Consider the following 18,117-nt stretch of genomic DNA (forward strand, 5'->3'; position numbering starts at 1 on the left):
TAGGTATGCTACTTTTTTGTCCAAAAGGGGTATAAATAAGACCTCAAAAGACTATATACCATATTTTTCGGACCATAAGATGCACTTTTTTCCCCCCAGAGGTGGGGGGAAAAAGTCCCTGCGTCTTATGGTCCAAATATAGCCTACACATATACTTTAAAAAAAAGGTTTTTTTACTTGCCCGGCTCTGTGTGGTCTCTGTGTGCTTGCCCGCCTCTAAAATGGTTCTAAATGCTGCTGTTTACTTTACAGGGTTGATTACATGTGTTTATGACTGTGATGTTGGGTTTTAATGCACATAAAATATTTTAGGACACTATTTGTTTCAGAATCTTTTTTTCTTCATTTCCCTTCTCTAAAAACTGGTGCGTCTTATGGTCCGGAGCGCCTTATGGTCCGAAAAATACGGTAACTTCTGTTATATACTCACAAAGAAACTTTGGAAACATTCAGAACTAGTGTCAATGATTATTTGGATGGGAGGAGAAAGAAGTGGTAGGGATTAGGCAGATTTTAAAGAGAAACAGAGACTGAGCTCTCCCCACATAAGTTTTGTTTGTAATTTTTGAACTATATAAATAATATTATTTATTTTTTAAAATAATTGAAATCTTATGCTGTTTAATAAAAATAATGCTAACTGGAATTGATTTTTTCCATACATACATTCCCAGATAGCGCGGTGATTAGGTTTTAACTTTTCAGACAGAAACTGCCTGCATCTCTCCCATCTTAGAATCCAGCTATATAGATTCCATTAGAGTGCTTATGTAAAATTTCACTTTCTAAAAGGTAGCATGTATCAAAATGTAAAATTTTTCATGCCCCCTTAACCCAGTAATGGCATTTCTAAAAATTTATCACAGAGGAATTACAGAATAGGGCGCAAAGATGATTCTGCAGTATTATTTACTATAGGAGGAAACTATTACTATCCACTAGGTGACATAGCATACTGGTAAATTGTGATCATCACTACTGATCTGCTTGTTTGTGCACCACACCTGGAGTTACAAGAAACTCCTTGTCCCACATTCTCAGCTTTGTGAGTCCAGATCCCTCCCCATGCACCCGCTGCCTGGCTCTTGGATGAGCCAGACACTCACCGGCTCACCTAGTCAGTGTAGGGTTGCGGTGGTTGGAGTTGGAGCAGAAGATGTTGTTGGACTTGCGCGTGGCATCCAGGAACTGGCATACCGCCTGGCCGCGGAGCTCTGCCAGGGGCCGGGCCTCGTGCTTGAGGAACCACTGGTGCGCCTCGAAGCACTTAGCGCAGAGGAGTTGCTCGCACTCGAAGCACCAGAAGTCTGCGGGCTCTTTGCAGCGGGTGCACACGGCCTGCGCGTCCACAATCTGCTGGTACACTGACAGGCGTCTCTGCAGACTCTCAAAAAAGATGTTATCCAGGACCAGTCCATCAGCGTCAGGAGGAAGGGACGCCTGGCAGATAGGACACTGCATGTCCGGGGGCTTCAGGCATCCTGAGCACACTGTGTGCAGACAAAGCAGCAGCTTGGGGCACTTGGCTTCTGCCTGACAGCCCTGGCAGCGAAGGAACTGGAACTCCTCCTCAGTAGTTTGCTGGGGGAGAGGAGAGGGGTGAGATCTTACATCCCAGTAGTCACCTCCCACCACCATCATAGGTCACCTGCCCCCATGGCTGGAGGCTGGAATGGGACTTCATATTTCATTCCAGGCAGTCACTGGTTGATGAAAATCCAGGCTTACGAGTATTTCAACTCCCCATTTACTCAGGCCTTCCCACTCTAATTCCACAATATATTGGGTATCTACTTCCCATCAGACACAATACCAGGCCCTGAGATACAAAGATAAATAGGATACCTCTACCCCTACTATCACTGAACTCGGTTTAGAAAAGAGATACATTCGGTTTAGAAAAGAGATACATTAAGTATCAACCTTCTATAAAGTTTGGTGGTTTCTCATAAAGGTAAACTACCTTTTGGAGGAACTACCATAGGATTTGGCAATTCCACTCCTAGACATATATACAAAGGAACTGAAACCACTGACCCACACAGATACAGATTTTATATATATATATATATATATATATATATATATATATATATATCCCCATTCTCAGGAGAACACTATTCACAATAGCCAGAGGTGGAAACAACCCAAGTGTTCATTAAAGGATAAACAAAATGAAGTACATACAACGAAATATTATTCAGCCTTCATATTTAAGGAAGGACATTATGCTAAATGAACTAAGCCAGACATAGGACAAATATATGATTCCACTTATATAAAATACCTAGAGCAGGCAAATTCACAGAGACAAAGTAGATTACAGATTATCAGGGGCTAGAGGGAGAGGAATTATGAGTTATTGGTTAAAGGGTATAGAGTTCGTTTGACGTGATGAAAAAGTTCTGAAAATAGGTAGTGAGGGTTACACAACATTGTGAATGTACTTAATGCTACTAAATATATACTTAGAAATGGTTAAAATGGCAATCTTGTGTATATTTTACCACAATTTTTAAAATGCAAAAGAAGTACTTAATACAGTGCATGGCACATGATAAGTGCTCATAGAGTTAACTAGTGATATTAAGCAATATTATTCCTAGCTGTACTTATGTAAATAATACAGATTTCTGCAACTGGTGTTATTTTTGCTTTTAAAAGGGCCTGGAAGAACACAGAGCAAGTGATCTAATAAGCTCCTTTTTGGGGTGGGAGGCTGGGGTTTGTTAGGAAAAGACTAAGGGAAAGATTCCAGGAAAAATACCTGCCTGGGGAAAGGGGGTTGGGCGGGCAAGGTGTCCAGGAGAAGTATCTGGAAGGCTTCCTGGAGAAGAAACCACAGGAGCTGCGAGGCCATTAATGATTCACCACTCGGTTCGGATCCGGGACTTGGGTTTCGTTTTCCCCAACATGAGCACTCTCCGCCATCTCCCCCACTCCACCCGCTTCCGCCCTCCACCCCCGCCTCCCCCGCTCCACCACCTGCAAGAGCCATGCCAGGCGTGGGCAATTACTCTGGGCCTCCTCAGAGCAGGGGCAAAGAGGCTTATTGCCAGCGCGGGTAGGAGTCCGGTCCGAGGTGCCACTGTTCGTTCAATGGAGAATAGCAGCCCAGAGAGGCTCCCTTGACTCATCCCGGTGATCTTTTTTTCATCTCCTCTCCTCTATTCCTACTCGAGCCAAGAGGGTCTGGTCTTTTCCTTCTGTGTACTTGACCAGACCTTCTCACCTTTCCTCCCATAACAGCAAATTAACAAAGCCTAAACCCCATCTCCCCAAACCCAGTAGTACCTCTGTGGGGCTGTGGTCGGGGCTGGGCTGCTGGCTTTCGGAGGGAGACTCCGGGGGAGGCATGGTGGACATGGAGGGCAGCGTAGAGTCCTGCTGGGTCCCCGATCGGGCGGGTGCAGGCTCCGGCTGCATGGATCCCGGCGCAGTTTCCATTCTCAGTTTTGATCTTGGAGGGGCGAGAGAAGCTGGAGGAGACTCACGCTCCAGAGGACTGAATTTCCGGAGCTGTCCGAAAGGGGAGGGCCAGTTCTGGGACAGTCACTGGAAAGGAAGTGAAACCGTAACTGGGGGCGGTTCTAGGGGCGGAGAGGCCAAACTGTGGGTTTGGAAGACACGCCCATGACAGGTTGGAGGGAGAGAGAGAACAGTAGATGCACTGAGTCCTGGTAATAGGCAAGTGTCAGAGCTGACACGAGGGAGGCAGCCCCGCTCTGGGCTTTGGGCATTCAGCAGCTCACAGTGGCACAGCTTTTTGCTAGCCCCGAGCTGGGAGCCTGGGGCAGAGATGAGTAACATGGCCCGTGCTTTGGAAGAATCCCACCCAGATCAAGTGGAAGGACAGGCCCCAAAAGGAGATTTTCACACAGCATTGAGACTGGCTGGACAGGAGGTTCCTCAGCTGGGATTTGGAACAGTGGGAATTCACCAGGGACTCAAATATTGGAAAAACACTTTAAACAGAGAAAATAGTGCGTGAAAAGGCATGAAGTTTTGAAACAGGATTTAAGAGGGGACCCATGAACAATGTCAGCCTAGAAAGGACTGGGACAAGATCTTAGTTAAGGAGATGGGCCAGTTTTGTGGACTGTAGTCAGTTTGGTACCTAAGAACAATGTGATTCGCTGTGCATGTTAGAAAGTCACTCTGACAACCTAGGGGCAGGTAGCTTGATCTAGGATAGTGGCTGTGGATGCAAGAGGGACCTGAGTCAGAGACACTAGGAGGACACTGAGTGTAGATGAGGGGAACAGGATGATGCCTTGGGTGACAGTTGGAAAAGCTGGTGAATTTTAGGCAGTGGACGATGCCAAAAGATGGGGGAAAGCTGGTGACAGGGTATGAAGAGTGAGGAGAGAGAGCAAGTTAGCTTTTGTCCAGCAGAAAAGTATGCCAGACCCCCAGTTGGTGAGGGAGAAAGTACAGCTCCAGGTAGCCTCCCTGAGCCAGGATCTTTGGCTTCAAATTTCAAACCATCCCAACCACTGTGTACCCATTCTGTGTTGTTCCAGCTTGGAACAGACCAGGAGGGGTGGTGACAGGGCTGTGCTCTTGTAAAGGCTTATAGTCTGAAGGCATGTATGGGAGTGGGAGAGCCTTCAGGAGCCTGCCCTAACTTCCAGCCCCATCAGTACCCCTAGGCCCTAGGGTTTTAGAATCAGGCCATCAAACTAGGAAAAACCAAAGATGGTGAGCAGCTATCTGCAGGAGGGACCTGGAACTGGGCTATTGCTGAGAGGCTGAGGGGCATGAGGAGGCAACTAGCATGTGGCTGTGACAAGAAAAGTTTTATTAATCACTGCTCATTTTGGAAGACAGCTTGCCTCAATGCCCTATTAGAAGTTTATGTTTCTCAGAGTAAACTCCCCATTTGCATTTGGATTTTCTCAAACCATGGAGAGACAAGTTACCTCTGGGTAACTGGATCAAGAGATATGCTGTTTCTGGATCTAAGGACTGAAAATCTCACCTCTAGATGTTCCGGAGGGTCTGCCCCGTCATTAACTCTGTGCTAACTCCTCGTTCCTTACTTTGCTGTGCTCCCTGAGGTCTCACATGAAAATTTTCTCTTTTTGTGCCAAAGTCCAGGTCCTCCCGCCCCACCTTGACTACAGTGACCTATCAACAAATAAGTACTGAGATCCACTCTGTGCCAGACTCTGCTTGCTGGGCTGTGGGTACACAAAGTGCAATAATTTGCTGAATATGCCCTGGAGAAACATTAGTAATTCTAGATAAGCCTCCATACTTTCTTTACCACCCCACCCACCGCTAATATTTGAGTTTGGAGAGGGAATGGTACAAGTTCCTTGATTCTGGATAAGATTCAGTTCCTGAAAAATCCCTTTCAAAGCCAATTTCCCTCCTGATCCTTTTCCAAAGCCCAGAGGTAGCAAGCAGGAGGAGGCAAGGACCACCTTTCCTCCCAGCCCCGTGTCCGCAGTTCGGTCCTCCTAGCGCAGGTGGCGATGTGCGACTGCGGGAGGCAGCCGGATCTCCCGAGAAGCCCGAAGCCCAGGCCTGGAGGGGCGGGGCGGAGGCCGGCAGATCACTTCCGGCACTGGCTAGACTTGTGTTTAGAACGCTGCTCCTCCTGTCTGGGTACCCGGCGCTACCCTTGGGGACGTTGACTCTTTCCCGCAGTCGAACTTCGGCTTCCTGGGCTCCCAGAAGGGCCGCTTGTTCCGGGAGCGGGGCGGCGGGGGGCCGGGGGCTGGTGAGTGTTGGGGGCCGGATGGCATCGCCAGGCCCGAGCTCTGTGCCTGTGAGTAGTAGGATGGTCTGGCGTAGTCGCTCCCAATGAGGAGGGAGCGAGAGGAAACGCTACGTGGAGAGGGGCCTGTACCGGAAGTTGGGATGCTGGCACCGATCTACCCTTCTGGGGTTTGGGGGCTGCTGCCTTCAGTTCTCATCTTCCAAGAAAGCCCCCCTCCATCCGCTCCCACACACCTCATTCCTCTTGGCTCAGCCCGTTAGGCCTCGGTGAGGTTGCAAGTTCCCATTTTGACGAGAAAGAAACCAAGGTCTAGGCATAGAAGATCATCTGCTTGCCAAGGGCACTTGCTGCTAAGGAGTGGCAGAATCCCCTCTGTCCCCTCGCACCTCTAGATTCCCTGAGCTTGAGCACCTCTCTGTTTCCTGGTGGAGGTTCCAGACCAAAAAACCCTCTCAGCTGCCTGTGTGTCAACTCTGGCCCTGTCTTGCTCCAAAGCCTTGAATCCCATATTTCAGATCTCACACTCCCTAGTGGCCTAGCCTGAAAACCAAACACTGGAGCATTTGGCCCCTCCCCTAACCCTCCTGTAATGACAGCTACCTCATCCAAGGGTTCCTTTTCTGCAGGGGCCATGAGGTGAGCCTCATCTTCCTAGTTCCTCTCTTCCCCACTTTCCCCCTGAAGCTCTTCAACTAAAGCAAGTATTTGATTACCCTCAGGGGGTAAAGAATTGTGAACTAGGAAAGAACAACTTAGTCATCACCTGTGGCTCTTATTGATTGGTGAGCCATTAATGCCTTATCTCTTTAGGCAAAAGGACTCCTTGAAAGAACACTTCTCAGGCTTATGATAGAGGAGCATTCACTTCAACCCAACCTGTCTTTACAAATTCCCACCCAATCCTGGCTCTCTACCAAGTTAATATAAATCAGACAAGAAGATTGATTCCTGCTCAGCCCAATAAGGAGGACATCACATGGTTTTGTTTCTCAGATCCAATGACCATTGTCCAGCAGAGAAAGCCGTGTGAAGACTGGACTTGGGAGAGATTAATTTTGATGTGTGGGAAGAGGGAATAGTCCTTAATTAGCACTTACCCAAAGATAGGGGAGTATTAGGCAAGGAGGCAGACAGAGCTCTGAGAAGGAAGGGAGGTGGGCAAAATGTTCACTGTGCCTGCTGCTGTCTGGCCAGCAGATTGGTGTTCCTTGACTGCCTTTGTTCTCTTGCCCCAGATGTACCTCACACCTGGTCTTCCTGCCTCTACCACAGCCTCATCAGTTTCCTGGGTTCTTGCTGCTGGTGGTCACCTTCCCCATTTCTGGCTGGTTTGCCCGGGACAGCCCCAGGGTGATTGGATCATACTGAGCATTGATAGATGAACTTTTTGTTCTCTTTCCTTAAGTATATTATCATACTTCTGTGAAATGGGCTGGACTAGGACACATCTTTCATTTGAGGAAACAGGCTCATATTTGTCCAAAGTCACTCAGGAACCAAACTCCCAAGTCCTGGGTTCTGGACAATAGTGTTAAGGTGCATACAGATTTCTTTGCCAAACCTTCCTGCCTTTGGATTAGGCTAAATTGGAAATGGGAAACACTGAAATTAGCCCCGTAGCCCTGACTGGTTTGGCTCAGTGGATAGAGTATCAGCCTGCAGACTCAAGGGTCCCAGGTTCGATTCCGGTCAAGGGCATGTACCTTGGTTGAGGGCACATCCCTGTAGGGGTGTGCAGGAGGCAGCTGATTGATGTTTTTCTCTCATCAATGTTTCTAACTCTCCCTCTCCCTCTCTGTAAAAAGTCAATAAAATATATTAAAAAATAAAAATAAAAAGCAAAATTGGCCTTGTAGATAATGAGTGAAAGGAATTCAAGCCTTGTTTCTATAGGGGGTGTCTGCAGATGGGAAAAGGATGAACTATAGTTGAGGATCACACACTTGCAGTGAAGTGGAAACCCAGGCAGGCCCTGCTCTTTGTGCAGCCCTAAGCCATGGTCTATTTTTCTAGAAAGACTTAGGGTTTGGTGTAGTCTGGAAAAAAGTCCTTAGAAAGTCCTAAATCCTACTCCTAAAACTGCCACTGAAACAAATACTATGAGCTTGGGCAAGTCACTTTACTTTTCTGGGCCTTCAGTTCTCAATGTAGATGTATTTACTTCTTTGAGGACTCCAGCACCTGAAGTTGGCAAAGCCCTTTGCTTAGGGTTGCTGGTAGAGCAGCCCAGAATTTGATCCTAACTAATTCAAGGAAAGACAGTTTTCTGGTTTGAGTCATATCTAGTTTCAGACTACAGAAAAGTTTCTCTGAGGATCAAGTCAATACAGTGTGGTAGTGGAGAGCATGGCCTCTGGAGTCATTCAGATCTTGCCTATTTCAGTTAGGGACTGTGATTTTTGAGAAAGTCATTTAACCCCTCAGAGCCTTGTTTTCTCATGTAAGAACAGTTTAAGTATACCTGACATTACCCAGGGCAAGGGGGAGAGAGGTAAGGGAGGGCCCTGGGCAGACATCAATGCCAATCTGGGCTCACCACACTGAACCCTCCCTTTGCCACTGTGAGCAGATTGTGCCCACCTATGATCAGATGATTGTGTTTCTATTGGGCTGGACCAGTACCCCTCAAGAGCCTGGCATGGTTCTGCTCCTGCCTTTATTGACTCCTTTAAGAGGACACGAGCTTTCAGTGTCCCTCCATGCGAGGTGAGGGGCTTCTTGGCTCTCTGGACAGAGAGAATGGGGGCTGTGCAGAGTATATTCTGGGTGCCAGTACCTTGGCCTGTGAGTAGCCATCAGAGGCAAGAGAAGGGGGGTAGAGAGGAGAGCAGAAAAATCGAGGCTAGAGGCTGGGAGCCCATTTTTGCTCCAACCCCATGTACTTGGGGACACCATTTTGTCCAATAGGGTCTAGTGACCAGGTAGGTAAATCAAGCTGGTCTCTGGGTCTGATCTCCCTGCAGCTTCAGCCCCTTGAAAGTTTCCTCTTTTATGCCCCCTGCCCCCAACCTAAGAATGGGGCCGTGCTCTTCGTGGGGGCCAATGTCCAGTTTAGGGCTCCAGTATTGTCAGTGATGACTGTAAAGGACCTGAACACAACCTTGGCCCAGAATGTCATGACCAAGGCCCTGCTCAAGAGGCCTCTGTGGACAATCCAGATGGAGAAGCTCAAGATCAGCAACCAGCTCCTGGTAGGCAGCACTTCACAGGGCAGAATTTGGTAGCTGGCACCTGGGCCTCACTTTGCCTGAGGGCCACTTTGAGCAAAGCAGTAGATTATTCTAGGCATCAGTCTACCCCATGCCTGAAGAGTGTGACAACCTTTGAAGAGCCAGTGGTATGGGTGGGACTATGAGTATGTATGTACCATTTCATTATATATTTGCCTATTAATGGATACTTAAGTTGCTTCCATACTGTAGCTATTGTAAATATTGCTGCAATGAACATAGATATGTATATAACAGTTTGAGTTAGTGTTTTGGATTTCTTCAGGCATATACCCAGAACTGGGATTGCTGGGTTATAGGGTAGTTCTATTTTTAGTTTTTTGAGGAATCTCCATACTGTTTTCCATAGTGGCTATGTTAGACAGGACAAGGGTCTCAAGGTCTGGGTGTTTTTACTAAATGCCATTCTTGCTAAGTGCTAAAATGTAGCCCAATATTTGCAGAAGCAGCTGTACACAGGATGAGCTTGACAGAAACCCTGCCATATTAAGTGTAGCCAACTGCAAAGAAGAAATCAACATTTAATTAACCAAATCTATCTATATAAAAGGCTAAGTGACTGACCATCTTACTGACTGTCCTGCAGGCACATACAACGCACACTGGCAATTTAAAAATAAATGTTGACTTGCACATGTGCGATACATATAAAGTTCTCGCTGGTGCCAATTGCATGCATGTGTTTCCATCTATTATTATCGATCGTGAATTTGGTTGTTTTTGTGGAAATGATTTGTAATGGATCTATTATTGAAGCTACCATTGGAAATAGTATATCTATAGATAATATTAAAACTATATCTTTACACATGATTCTTTGTCCAAAAAATGATCACTTTCATAATTTAAATGAAGAAATTTTAGATACACTGGATAGAAATTTTCACATCTATTTGAGTGATGATTCCATTGATTCAATGGATGATGCCGAAAAGGAAAAATTTCCCATTGAATTTCTTAATAGTATTACTCCTTCAGGAATGCCATGTCATAAATTAAAATTGAAAGTAGGTGTAATCATCATGCTACTGAGAAATATTAATAGTATATGTGATCTTTGTAATGGTATGAGATTTATTATCAAAATATTGCAACCTAACATTATCAAAGCTGAAATATTAACAGGATCTGTAGAAGGAGAGTTTGTTCTGATTCCAAGGATTTGTCCATGTCTGACACTGGCCTCCCATTTAAATTAATTCAAATACAGTTTCCCATTATGCCAGCAGTTGCAATGACTATTAATAAATCACAAGGACAAACTCTAGACAAGAGTAGGAATATTCCTACCTAAACCTGTTTTCAGCATGGTCAGCTATATGTTACTTTCTCTCAAGTTCGAAGAGCATGTGATGTTAAAGTTAAAGCTGTATTAGTAAATACTTCATCACAAGGGAAATTAGTCAAGCAATCTGAAAGTGTTTGTGATATACAGGGAGATATTAGGATAAGTTTAATCAATTTACCAGTCAGTGTTTTTATCACTGTTGTTTTATATCATGTCTTTGTTGTTGTTATATCATGTTATTATTGTTTATTTATTGATCAATTTATATATTGTTTTCATATATTAGTACATTTTACTAATTTTCTTTCATCTCTGGAACTTCTATTATAGACAAAGGGTGACTAGTGATATTACAATATTTCTTCTAATTAATTTCCTTTCAATGTGCATGAATCCGTGCACCAGGTCACTAGTAGTGTATCTAAGCAATAGCTAAGCCTACCATCAGGGAGATATAGCTTTGGTTGTGAATCTCCTGTCTCCTTTACTTGCTGTAAGTAAATAAAACTAAAGATAATCAATGCACCCCAAGCTGTGAACTCCTTGAGTTAGGTAACAGATGCACCAATATGCATTTCCAGCAACAGTGCACAGGGTTCCCTTTTCTGGATATCCTCACCAACTTGTTTGTTGATTTATTAATAATAGCCATTTTGACAGGTGATATCTTATTGTGGTTTTAATTTGCATTTCTTTGATTATTAGTGACTTTGAACATTATTTCATATATTTGTGTCTTCTTTGGAGAAATTGTCTATTTAGGTCCTCTGCCCATTTTTTAATTGGATTGTTTGTGTGGGGTTTTTTTTTGTGTGTGTCAAGTTGTATATATGAGTTTCTTATGTATTTTGTCTATTAACCTTTTCTTGGATGCATCACTGGCAAATATCTTCTCCCATTCAATAGGTTATCTTTTTGTTTTGTTCTAATTATGTGAAAAATGCCTTTGGTATTTTGATAAGAATTGCATTGAATCTCTAGATTATTTGGGGTAGTATAGATATTTTAGCCATATTAATTCTTCCTATCCATGAGCACAGTATATGCTTTCATTTATTTATATCTTATTCAATTTCTTTTTTTCAATGTCATAGTACTCCAAGTACAGTTCTTTTACCTTCCTTGGTTAAATTTATTCCTATATTATCTTATTCTTTCTGATGCAGTTGTAAATGGGATTTTCTTTTTTCTTTTTAAAATATATTTTTATTGATTTTCAGAGAGGAAGAGAGAAACAGGAACATCAATGGTGAGAGAGAACCATTGACCAACTGCCTCCTGCATGCCCCACTGAGGATCGAGCCCACAACCCAGGGATGTGTCCTTGGCTGGAATTGAACCTGGGACCCTTCATTCCACAGGCCAATGCTCTATCCACTAAGCTAAACCAGTTAGGGCTTGGATTTTCTTAATTTATCTTTCTGATAGTTTGTTATTGGTGTATTAAAATGTAACCAATGCCTGAATATTAGTTTTATATACAACGACTTTACTTAATTCACTTATTCTAATAGGTGTTTTTTTTTTTTTAATCTTATACAGGTTCCCTATATAGTATTGTTATATGGTAGGCAGCCATCAATTAGAGCCTGGCTGGCCACTTCAGAGAGGTGGGCTAGGCCAGGGCTGTGTAAAGAACCCTGATGTGGAAATTCAGGGATGCCCTTCAGACTCCAACCGACCCCTGCCTATGTGCGGGTGCCGTGTCCAATATAGGGAGGTGGGCTGAGAGCTATAGCTTCTTTCCTTCCTTCCTTCCATCTGATTGTTGTGTTGGCTTCCAATACTATCTATCTGTCTGTCTGTCTATCTATCTATCTATCTATCTATCTATAAAACCCTAATATGCAAATAACCAAACAGCAGAACAACCAAACAACCTCACAACCAGTGACTAATGATGTGTGCTGAACACCAGGGGCACACACATACTGGGTATAGGCAGCAGGCAGCAGAGTGCAGAATATGGTGGGCATTGGCTGCAACAGAATGGTGGATCAGGTGAGTGGGGGCACCAGACCAAGATGGGGTGCTGGTCATTGTCATTGGGGTGAGCTTCTGATGGTTACTAAAAATTCTTTGCTCTCACCTGGCACTCACACCTGCAGCTGGCACTGGCCCCACTCACACCCACTGCCTGGCACCAGAGCAGCTGCTTGTACCTGCTGCTAGTGCCCAGTGTCGGCTCTGATTGCTAGGCACTGTCAGTGGGTGCGAGTGATGGCTGACAGCAAGTGATGGCTTCTCCACCTCTCCCTGCTCCTGAGGGGAGATGGGGTCAGCAGCCACCTTTCACACCCACTGCCAGTGCCAGCCCTGATCACACCTGTAGCTGGTGCCAGAGCTGCCTCTTGCACCCACCCAATTTCTCTGTGCCATCAGCAAATGCAAGCAGGGCTGGCACTGTCAGCACATGGGAGCAGTGGCGGTGGGAACAAGGCTGCCGCAGACAGGACCAGGGGGTCGTGGTGGGAGGACTTCCTTCAGATCCTGAACCCTGCCGTGAAGGTCGTAGCACTTAAAGAATTCTCTTTAACCTTTTTCAATAATACTGGTTTGGTGGTGATGAATTCCTTTGGCTTTTTGTTGTCTTAGAAACACTTTCTCTTTCCTTTGATTCTAAATGATAGTCCTGCTGGGTAAAATAATCTTGGTTGTAGGTACTTGCTTTTAATTACTTGGAATATTTTGTGCTAATCTCTCCTGGCCTGCAAAGTTTTTGTTGTGATATCAGATTATCTTTTATTTTGGTGCTTTTAAGATTCTCTTTTTGTCTTTTACCTTTGGCATTTTAATTTGATGTGTCTTGGGTGGGCTTCTTTGGATTCATCTTGTTTGGGACTGTGCCCTTTCTGGATTTGTGTGTCTATTTCCTTTGCCAGGTCAGGAAACTTCAATCATTATTGCTTCAAATAGATTTTCAATTTCTTTCTTTTTCTCTTTTACTTCGGGAACCCCTATGATGCAAATATTTTATACTTGTTGTCCCAGAAGTTTCCTAAACTATCCTCTTAAATTTTTTTTTTTTTCTTTTTGCTGTGCAGAAAACTGAGAGACAGTTTAGGGGGAGTCAGTCTCACACCAAGATGTTAAAATCATTTAGGGGCCATTTCCCTAAATGGCACAGTTGGCTGCTGGTAAAGTGGGATCAGTGCCTCTGGTTAAAATGAAATCTCAGGAAAGCCTGCACAACTCCCTAGGCCCTGGTTCAGGTATACATTTCTCTTTCTCACTCTCCTTTTTGCCTACATTTCATCTGAAAGGATTGAAAACTCCCCACCTCTTACTTGATAGACTCTCCTTAGCTGCTCCAGGCCAGCTGATTTACCACTCACTGCCTTGGTCCAGCCTCCCACCCTTGCCTATCAGTTTCTGCAGCAGGCTTTGCTTCCTAAGCCTCAGGAGAAAAGTCTAGAACTAGAACTCTTTTATCTTCCTCCAGCATCACCCTTCAAAATCATGGACATGTGTGCTTTTTTGTTTTTTAATCCTCACCCAAGGATGTTTCCATTGATTTTACTCCAGACACTAGGTGGCAGTGTTTCTGGATTGATGTCCCCGTCTTTTTGTCTGCTCTAGCATTCTTTTTCTATGGCACTCAATATCGGTTTTTTTGTTTGTTTGTTTGCTTCGGAGCTGAATCCTGGATGATTTCTCCCTGCTCTGCTTCTCAGCTTCCAGAAAAGCAGTTTCCCCCTGCTGTCTCTTAGGGCCAGCTGACCTGGGTGATCTCTCCTTTGTAATCAGAAGCAAAGTGCTGCAGGGGAACCAGCCTAGGTACGCGATGGGCTAGTCTGTGGGCACTTACAAACAGACTGCTTTCCAATGCCTTTGTTCTCCCTCCGTGTCAGATCAGAATGGGTTGCTCCTTAGAGAACCCCACTATTAGCAATCTTGGGGACCCCCCTCCACTCTCTCAAATCACACCAGACCCAACAGCGGGGGGCTTTTGTGGACAGATTTCCGCGGTCCCAGCGCGCTTGCTTTTGCCTCTGCCGCCACAGCGGCCGCAGCTTCTGCGGCTGCCGCTTTCGCTGTTGGAACACAAGACACCCCATGTTATCCCCGGCAAAATCCAACCTTTCTGTGGAATCCGCGTGTCTGCACTGGTCGGGGACCCCACAGTTGTGGTTTTTTTCAGGTCTCAGGTAAGATCCCATTTGCAGCACTGATATGGTTGTGAGAGGCAGCATGTACAAGTGTTTACCTGACCGCCATCTTCCAGGAAGCTCTCAGCCATTGATTTTAGAAAGAGGAGAGAAGCATCAATTGGTTGCTTTCCACCTGGGTATGTACCCTGACCGGGAATTGAACCCATGACCTTTCATTGTACGGGATGATTCTCCAACCAACTGAGCCACACAAGCCAGGGCTGTGCTATTTTTCCTGCCATGTTGGAAGTATCTACTTTCTCTGTCTGAGGTTTATCCTTACACCAATAATCCTCTGGCCCAGAACCTGGCTCACTTTATCCATTCATCCTCTCTTCTTCTTGCCTTTCTGCCTCTCTCTCCTTCCCTTCCTTCCTTTCCCCCTGTTCTTAGTCTAAGCTTCCCTCAGGCTCCTAAAACAGTCACTCAGTGAACTCCCTCTTGCTAATACAGAGGGCACTTTTCAGTCCTTCCTCTATTTCACCTGGCAGCATCCTTCTTACTCTAGATTAGGGGTGTCGAACTCAATCAGAGAAGGGGCCAAAATCTAAAATCCAGCCTAAATCGCGGGCCGAATGGTTTACTGAACAGTCATAAACTGTCATTGTGATGGAAACGCAGCGGAGTGCAGTGATGACAGCGCGGTGCGGGCCACATTGCAAGGCCTGGCGGGACGGATTTGCCCCGCGGGCCTTGTGTTTGACACATGTGCTCTAGATCAATCTCTGCTTCCCTTGGTTTCCATTACTCTGCAGCACAGCTTCCTTTTTCCTTCCTGGTCACTCTTGTTACTCCTACCCTTCAGTTTCCAGGTTTCTGTCAATGGCCTCTTTTTGTCTATGACCTCCTGGGGCCTTTACTACCTCTGGACACTAATGATTTTCACCACTCTGCACTAGTCCTACTCTCTCCTGCACCCTGGACCCATTTATCCAACTGCCTAGTGGGAAGTTGGCTATGCCATACACACCTCAATCTTAATGTATTAAAAAATTATGATTTCTCCCCTATCTACTCCCAATTCTGCATCACCTGCTGTGTTCCCTTCTGGACGAATACCCACACTCATGCTCCATACCAGAAACCTTGCCTTGACCTTTGCTGCGAGATTCAGGATCTGAAGGAGGGGCTGACACACAGATGAAAATACTATACAAGAAATACGAATTTAGAAGGTGTTGGGGGATAGGTGGAGCCTCTTTCTTGAAGAGACACACTAAGATGGGGCCCCATCTGTTTTTTATTCAATTTTAGATACACATCTTACCCTCAGTAAAGCATGGCAAACAAGTAGCAGACAGACAGTCTCAAAGGTCAGTAAGGATCAGTAAGGTCCAGTAAACATTTACTTGGAGGCCATCAGGTCAGGAGATTGCTTCAAGCTACCACTGTCTCAACATGAACAATCGGTGCCTAGTGTCAGCCCTGCTAACGCTCAAGGGCCATTGGCCTCCTGTGTTCCTTGGTGCATGCTCATGACAGTATTGGCAAGCTGTGGCTTCCCACAAACCTGACTTCTTTGACTCCTCCTTACTGATTTCTCTGTCATCACACATCTGGGCAGCTGACTAGCCCAGTAGTTATCTTTCTCTAGTATCTTGCTATAGCTTCATATAGTTTACAGAATTGTTCTCCTCCTTAAATATATCTGAGCTCCTCGGCCACCTGTCTGCCTGATACCAGATCCACATAATTTCTGTTGGCAGTTTGAAACAACATCCAACTTTGGTCTCTGTGCCTCTACCCTCAGCCCCTTCCAGCCCAGTGTCCCCATGGCAGCCAAGAGAGTCTTTTCAACAAGCAAGTCTTCCTGCTATACACCTCTCTGGGGCTCCTTGTGCCTCAGAATAAATCCAGATGAGCAGGAACAGCTACCCCTGATCTCCTCAGCTGTCTCCAGCCTCACAGCCCACACTTGAGAGTTTAACTAAAGGGAACTTGCAGTCCCAGAATGTTCCAGCCTCTCCTGTCTGAGCTTGTGCACATTATGCCTTTCACCTGTATAATTTACTGCCCCATGTCTTCACTGGTCCTCTCCTGGTTGCTTACTGCCAGTAGCACACAGCTGGATTGTATTATTCTGTGCCCATGTTTCTAAGCAGAAACTTGTCAAGGGGGTGCCTCGTGAGCCTGCCCAAAGAAGGTGCTCTGGGACAGTGTGCTGAATGAGTTCTGTTTATCCCTACACTGTCCTCCAACTGGAGAGCAAAAACATGACCAGGGTCTGGGGGCTTGAAGTGGACCACGTGGAGCTAGCAGTGGAGGCTGTGCTATAGCCACCCCAGGACAGTGTGGCCGGGCCCAGCTGGACAGTCCCCTCCAGCAGCTGGCTCTTCATATCCTGGGGAGGGGCATTTACTCACTGGCAGGAAGTACCCTGCCCCCATGGCCAAGTGAGGAGCCTCCTGCAAAGGGTGGGGGGCTCAGCAGGGCACTCAGCTTGGTGTCTAGCACAGGCTGAGCTTTGCTACTTGCTCCCTTAAGCAAGCAGTTTTATGCAGTCCATACTCTGCCTATCTCTTCAGGCCACTCCAATTCTGGAACCGACTAGAACTAAGGCAGTGGGAAGAGCCTACATGTCTCTAAGTGTGTGGAGGCCATGGTAGGAAAGAGATTTACATTCAGACTGGAATAGCTTAGAAATGGGGTTTGAGAATTAAAAATGAGAACTCAAGAGTGGCTTCTTAGCAGAGTAGGGAGTTGAACACAGACTTGAAGGGGGTGTAAGAGGGAACTACTGGGAAGGTATGGAGGCCACAGTGATCCTGACCTTGGCAGCAAATTGACCTTCCCTCTCTGCCACTTCCCCAACTCTGTGGACTACCCCCACCAGACACCTTGGAGATGGTGAGCAAAGTTGAGTTGCCTGCCCCTCACATTGGTGCTAGGCCCAGCTTGAAGCAGCCTGTGGCCAAGGGACTGCTGACACTCTGCAGCCCCACCTGGTCAGCCAAGTTCAATGTTGTCCTGCTAGCAGTTCAATGTTGTCCTTCCCAGTGACACCCAGAGCATCTACTTCCTGGACCTAACTATAGGTGCAACTGCCCTCCCTACCCCCTCCTTCCCACAAAGGTTGCTTGTAGCCCCTGCCCTCCACCCCAGATCCATTTTTATCTTTTTTTTTAAAAAGTATATTTGTATGGATTTCAGAGAGGAAGAGAGAGGGAGAAAGAGATAGAAACATCAATGATGAGAGAAAATCATTGATCCTCTGCCTCCTATATACCCCACACTGGGGATTGAGCCCACAAGCCAGGCATGTGCCCTGACCAGGAATCAAACATGAACTGGTAGACCCTCAACAACTGAGCCATGCTGGCTGGGCCTGGGTTCTTTTTTAGATTACCCCTGATCCTGCCAACAGTTTAGAGTAAACCCATAGCAGTCAGGGGCTCAGGCACCATTTGCAGACAATGATTATCCAGACCTCTGTCTCCCTACCCTGTCCTCTTCGGCAGGACAACTCAGATAGCCAAGCTTCCTGTACCAAGAGCCCTGCACATGCTGTAGGCCTACTGTGTGGCAGGCTTTGTGCTGAGCACTTTTTGTTCATTAGCTTACCTATTTCTCACTGTGTGCCTGTGATTTAGATTGTATCATCATTCCCATTCCCCAGTTTGGAAACTGAGGCTTTGATCAATTACATAGCGAATAGCATTTGAACTCAGGGTTCTAAAACCTGAATACTTAATCACTACTTTCTACTCCTCCAGTGGGACA

At 45.9% G+C, this 18,117-nt stretch overlaps 2 protein-coding genes across 15 annotated transcripts in view; one reads left to right on the forward strand and one right to left on the reverse strand.

The window, feature by feature from the left end:
- PML (PML nuclear body scaffold) overlaps positions 1-3,555 on the reverse strand; it is an 80,842-nt gene extending 77,287 nt beyond the window's left edge. For all 14 annotated transcript variants that reach the window (XM_045587028.1, XM_045587035.1, XM_045587042.1 and 11 more), the window contains exons 1-2: positions 3,295-3,555; positions 1,115-1,581 (exon numbers count right to left, since the gene is read on the reverse strand). In XM_045587028.1, the coding sequence (XP_045442984.1) occupies positions 1,115-1,581; positions 3,295-3,447 (620 nt within the window). In that variant the 5' untranslated portion in view covers positions 3,448-3,555. The remainder of the gene's footprint in view (positions 1-1,114; positions 1,582-3,294) is intronic.
- A 253-nt stretch (positions 3,556-3,808) lies between these two features.
- Positions 3,809-17,907, forward strand: STOML1 (stomatin like 1). The gene is given in 12 exon segments (XM_045586860.1): positions 3,809-3,928; positions 5,366-5,627; positions 5,630-5,728; positions 6,964-7,011; positions 7,014-7,078; positions 8,743-8,919; positions 10,320-10,327; positions 16,604-16,698; positions 16,701-16,790; positions 17,231-17,348; positions 17,350-17,469; positions 17,856-17,907. Coding segments are annotated over 12 exon segments (1,254 nt in total).
- Positions 17,908-18,117: the final 210 nt, after the last annotated feature.

The sequence above is a fragment of the Pipistrellus kuhlii genome, unplaced genomic scaffold (assembly GCF_014108245.1).
Source record: "Pipistrellus kuhlii isolate mPipKuh1 unplaced genomic scaffold, mPipKuh1.p scaffold_m20_p_1, whole genome shotgun sequence".
NCBI classification, from domain to species: domain Eukaryota; kingdom Metazoa; phylum Chordata; class Mammalia; order Chiroptera; family Vespertilionidae; genus Pipistrellus; species Pipistrellus kuhlii.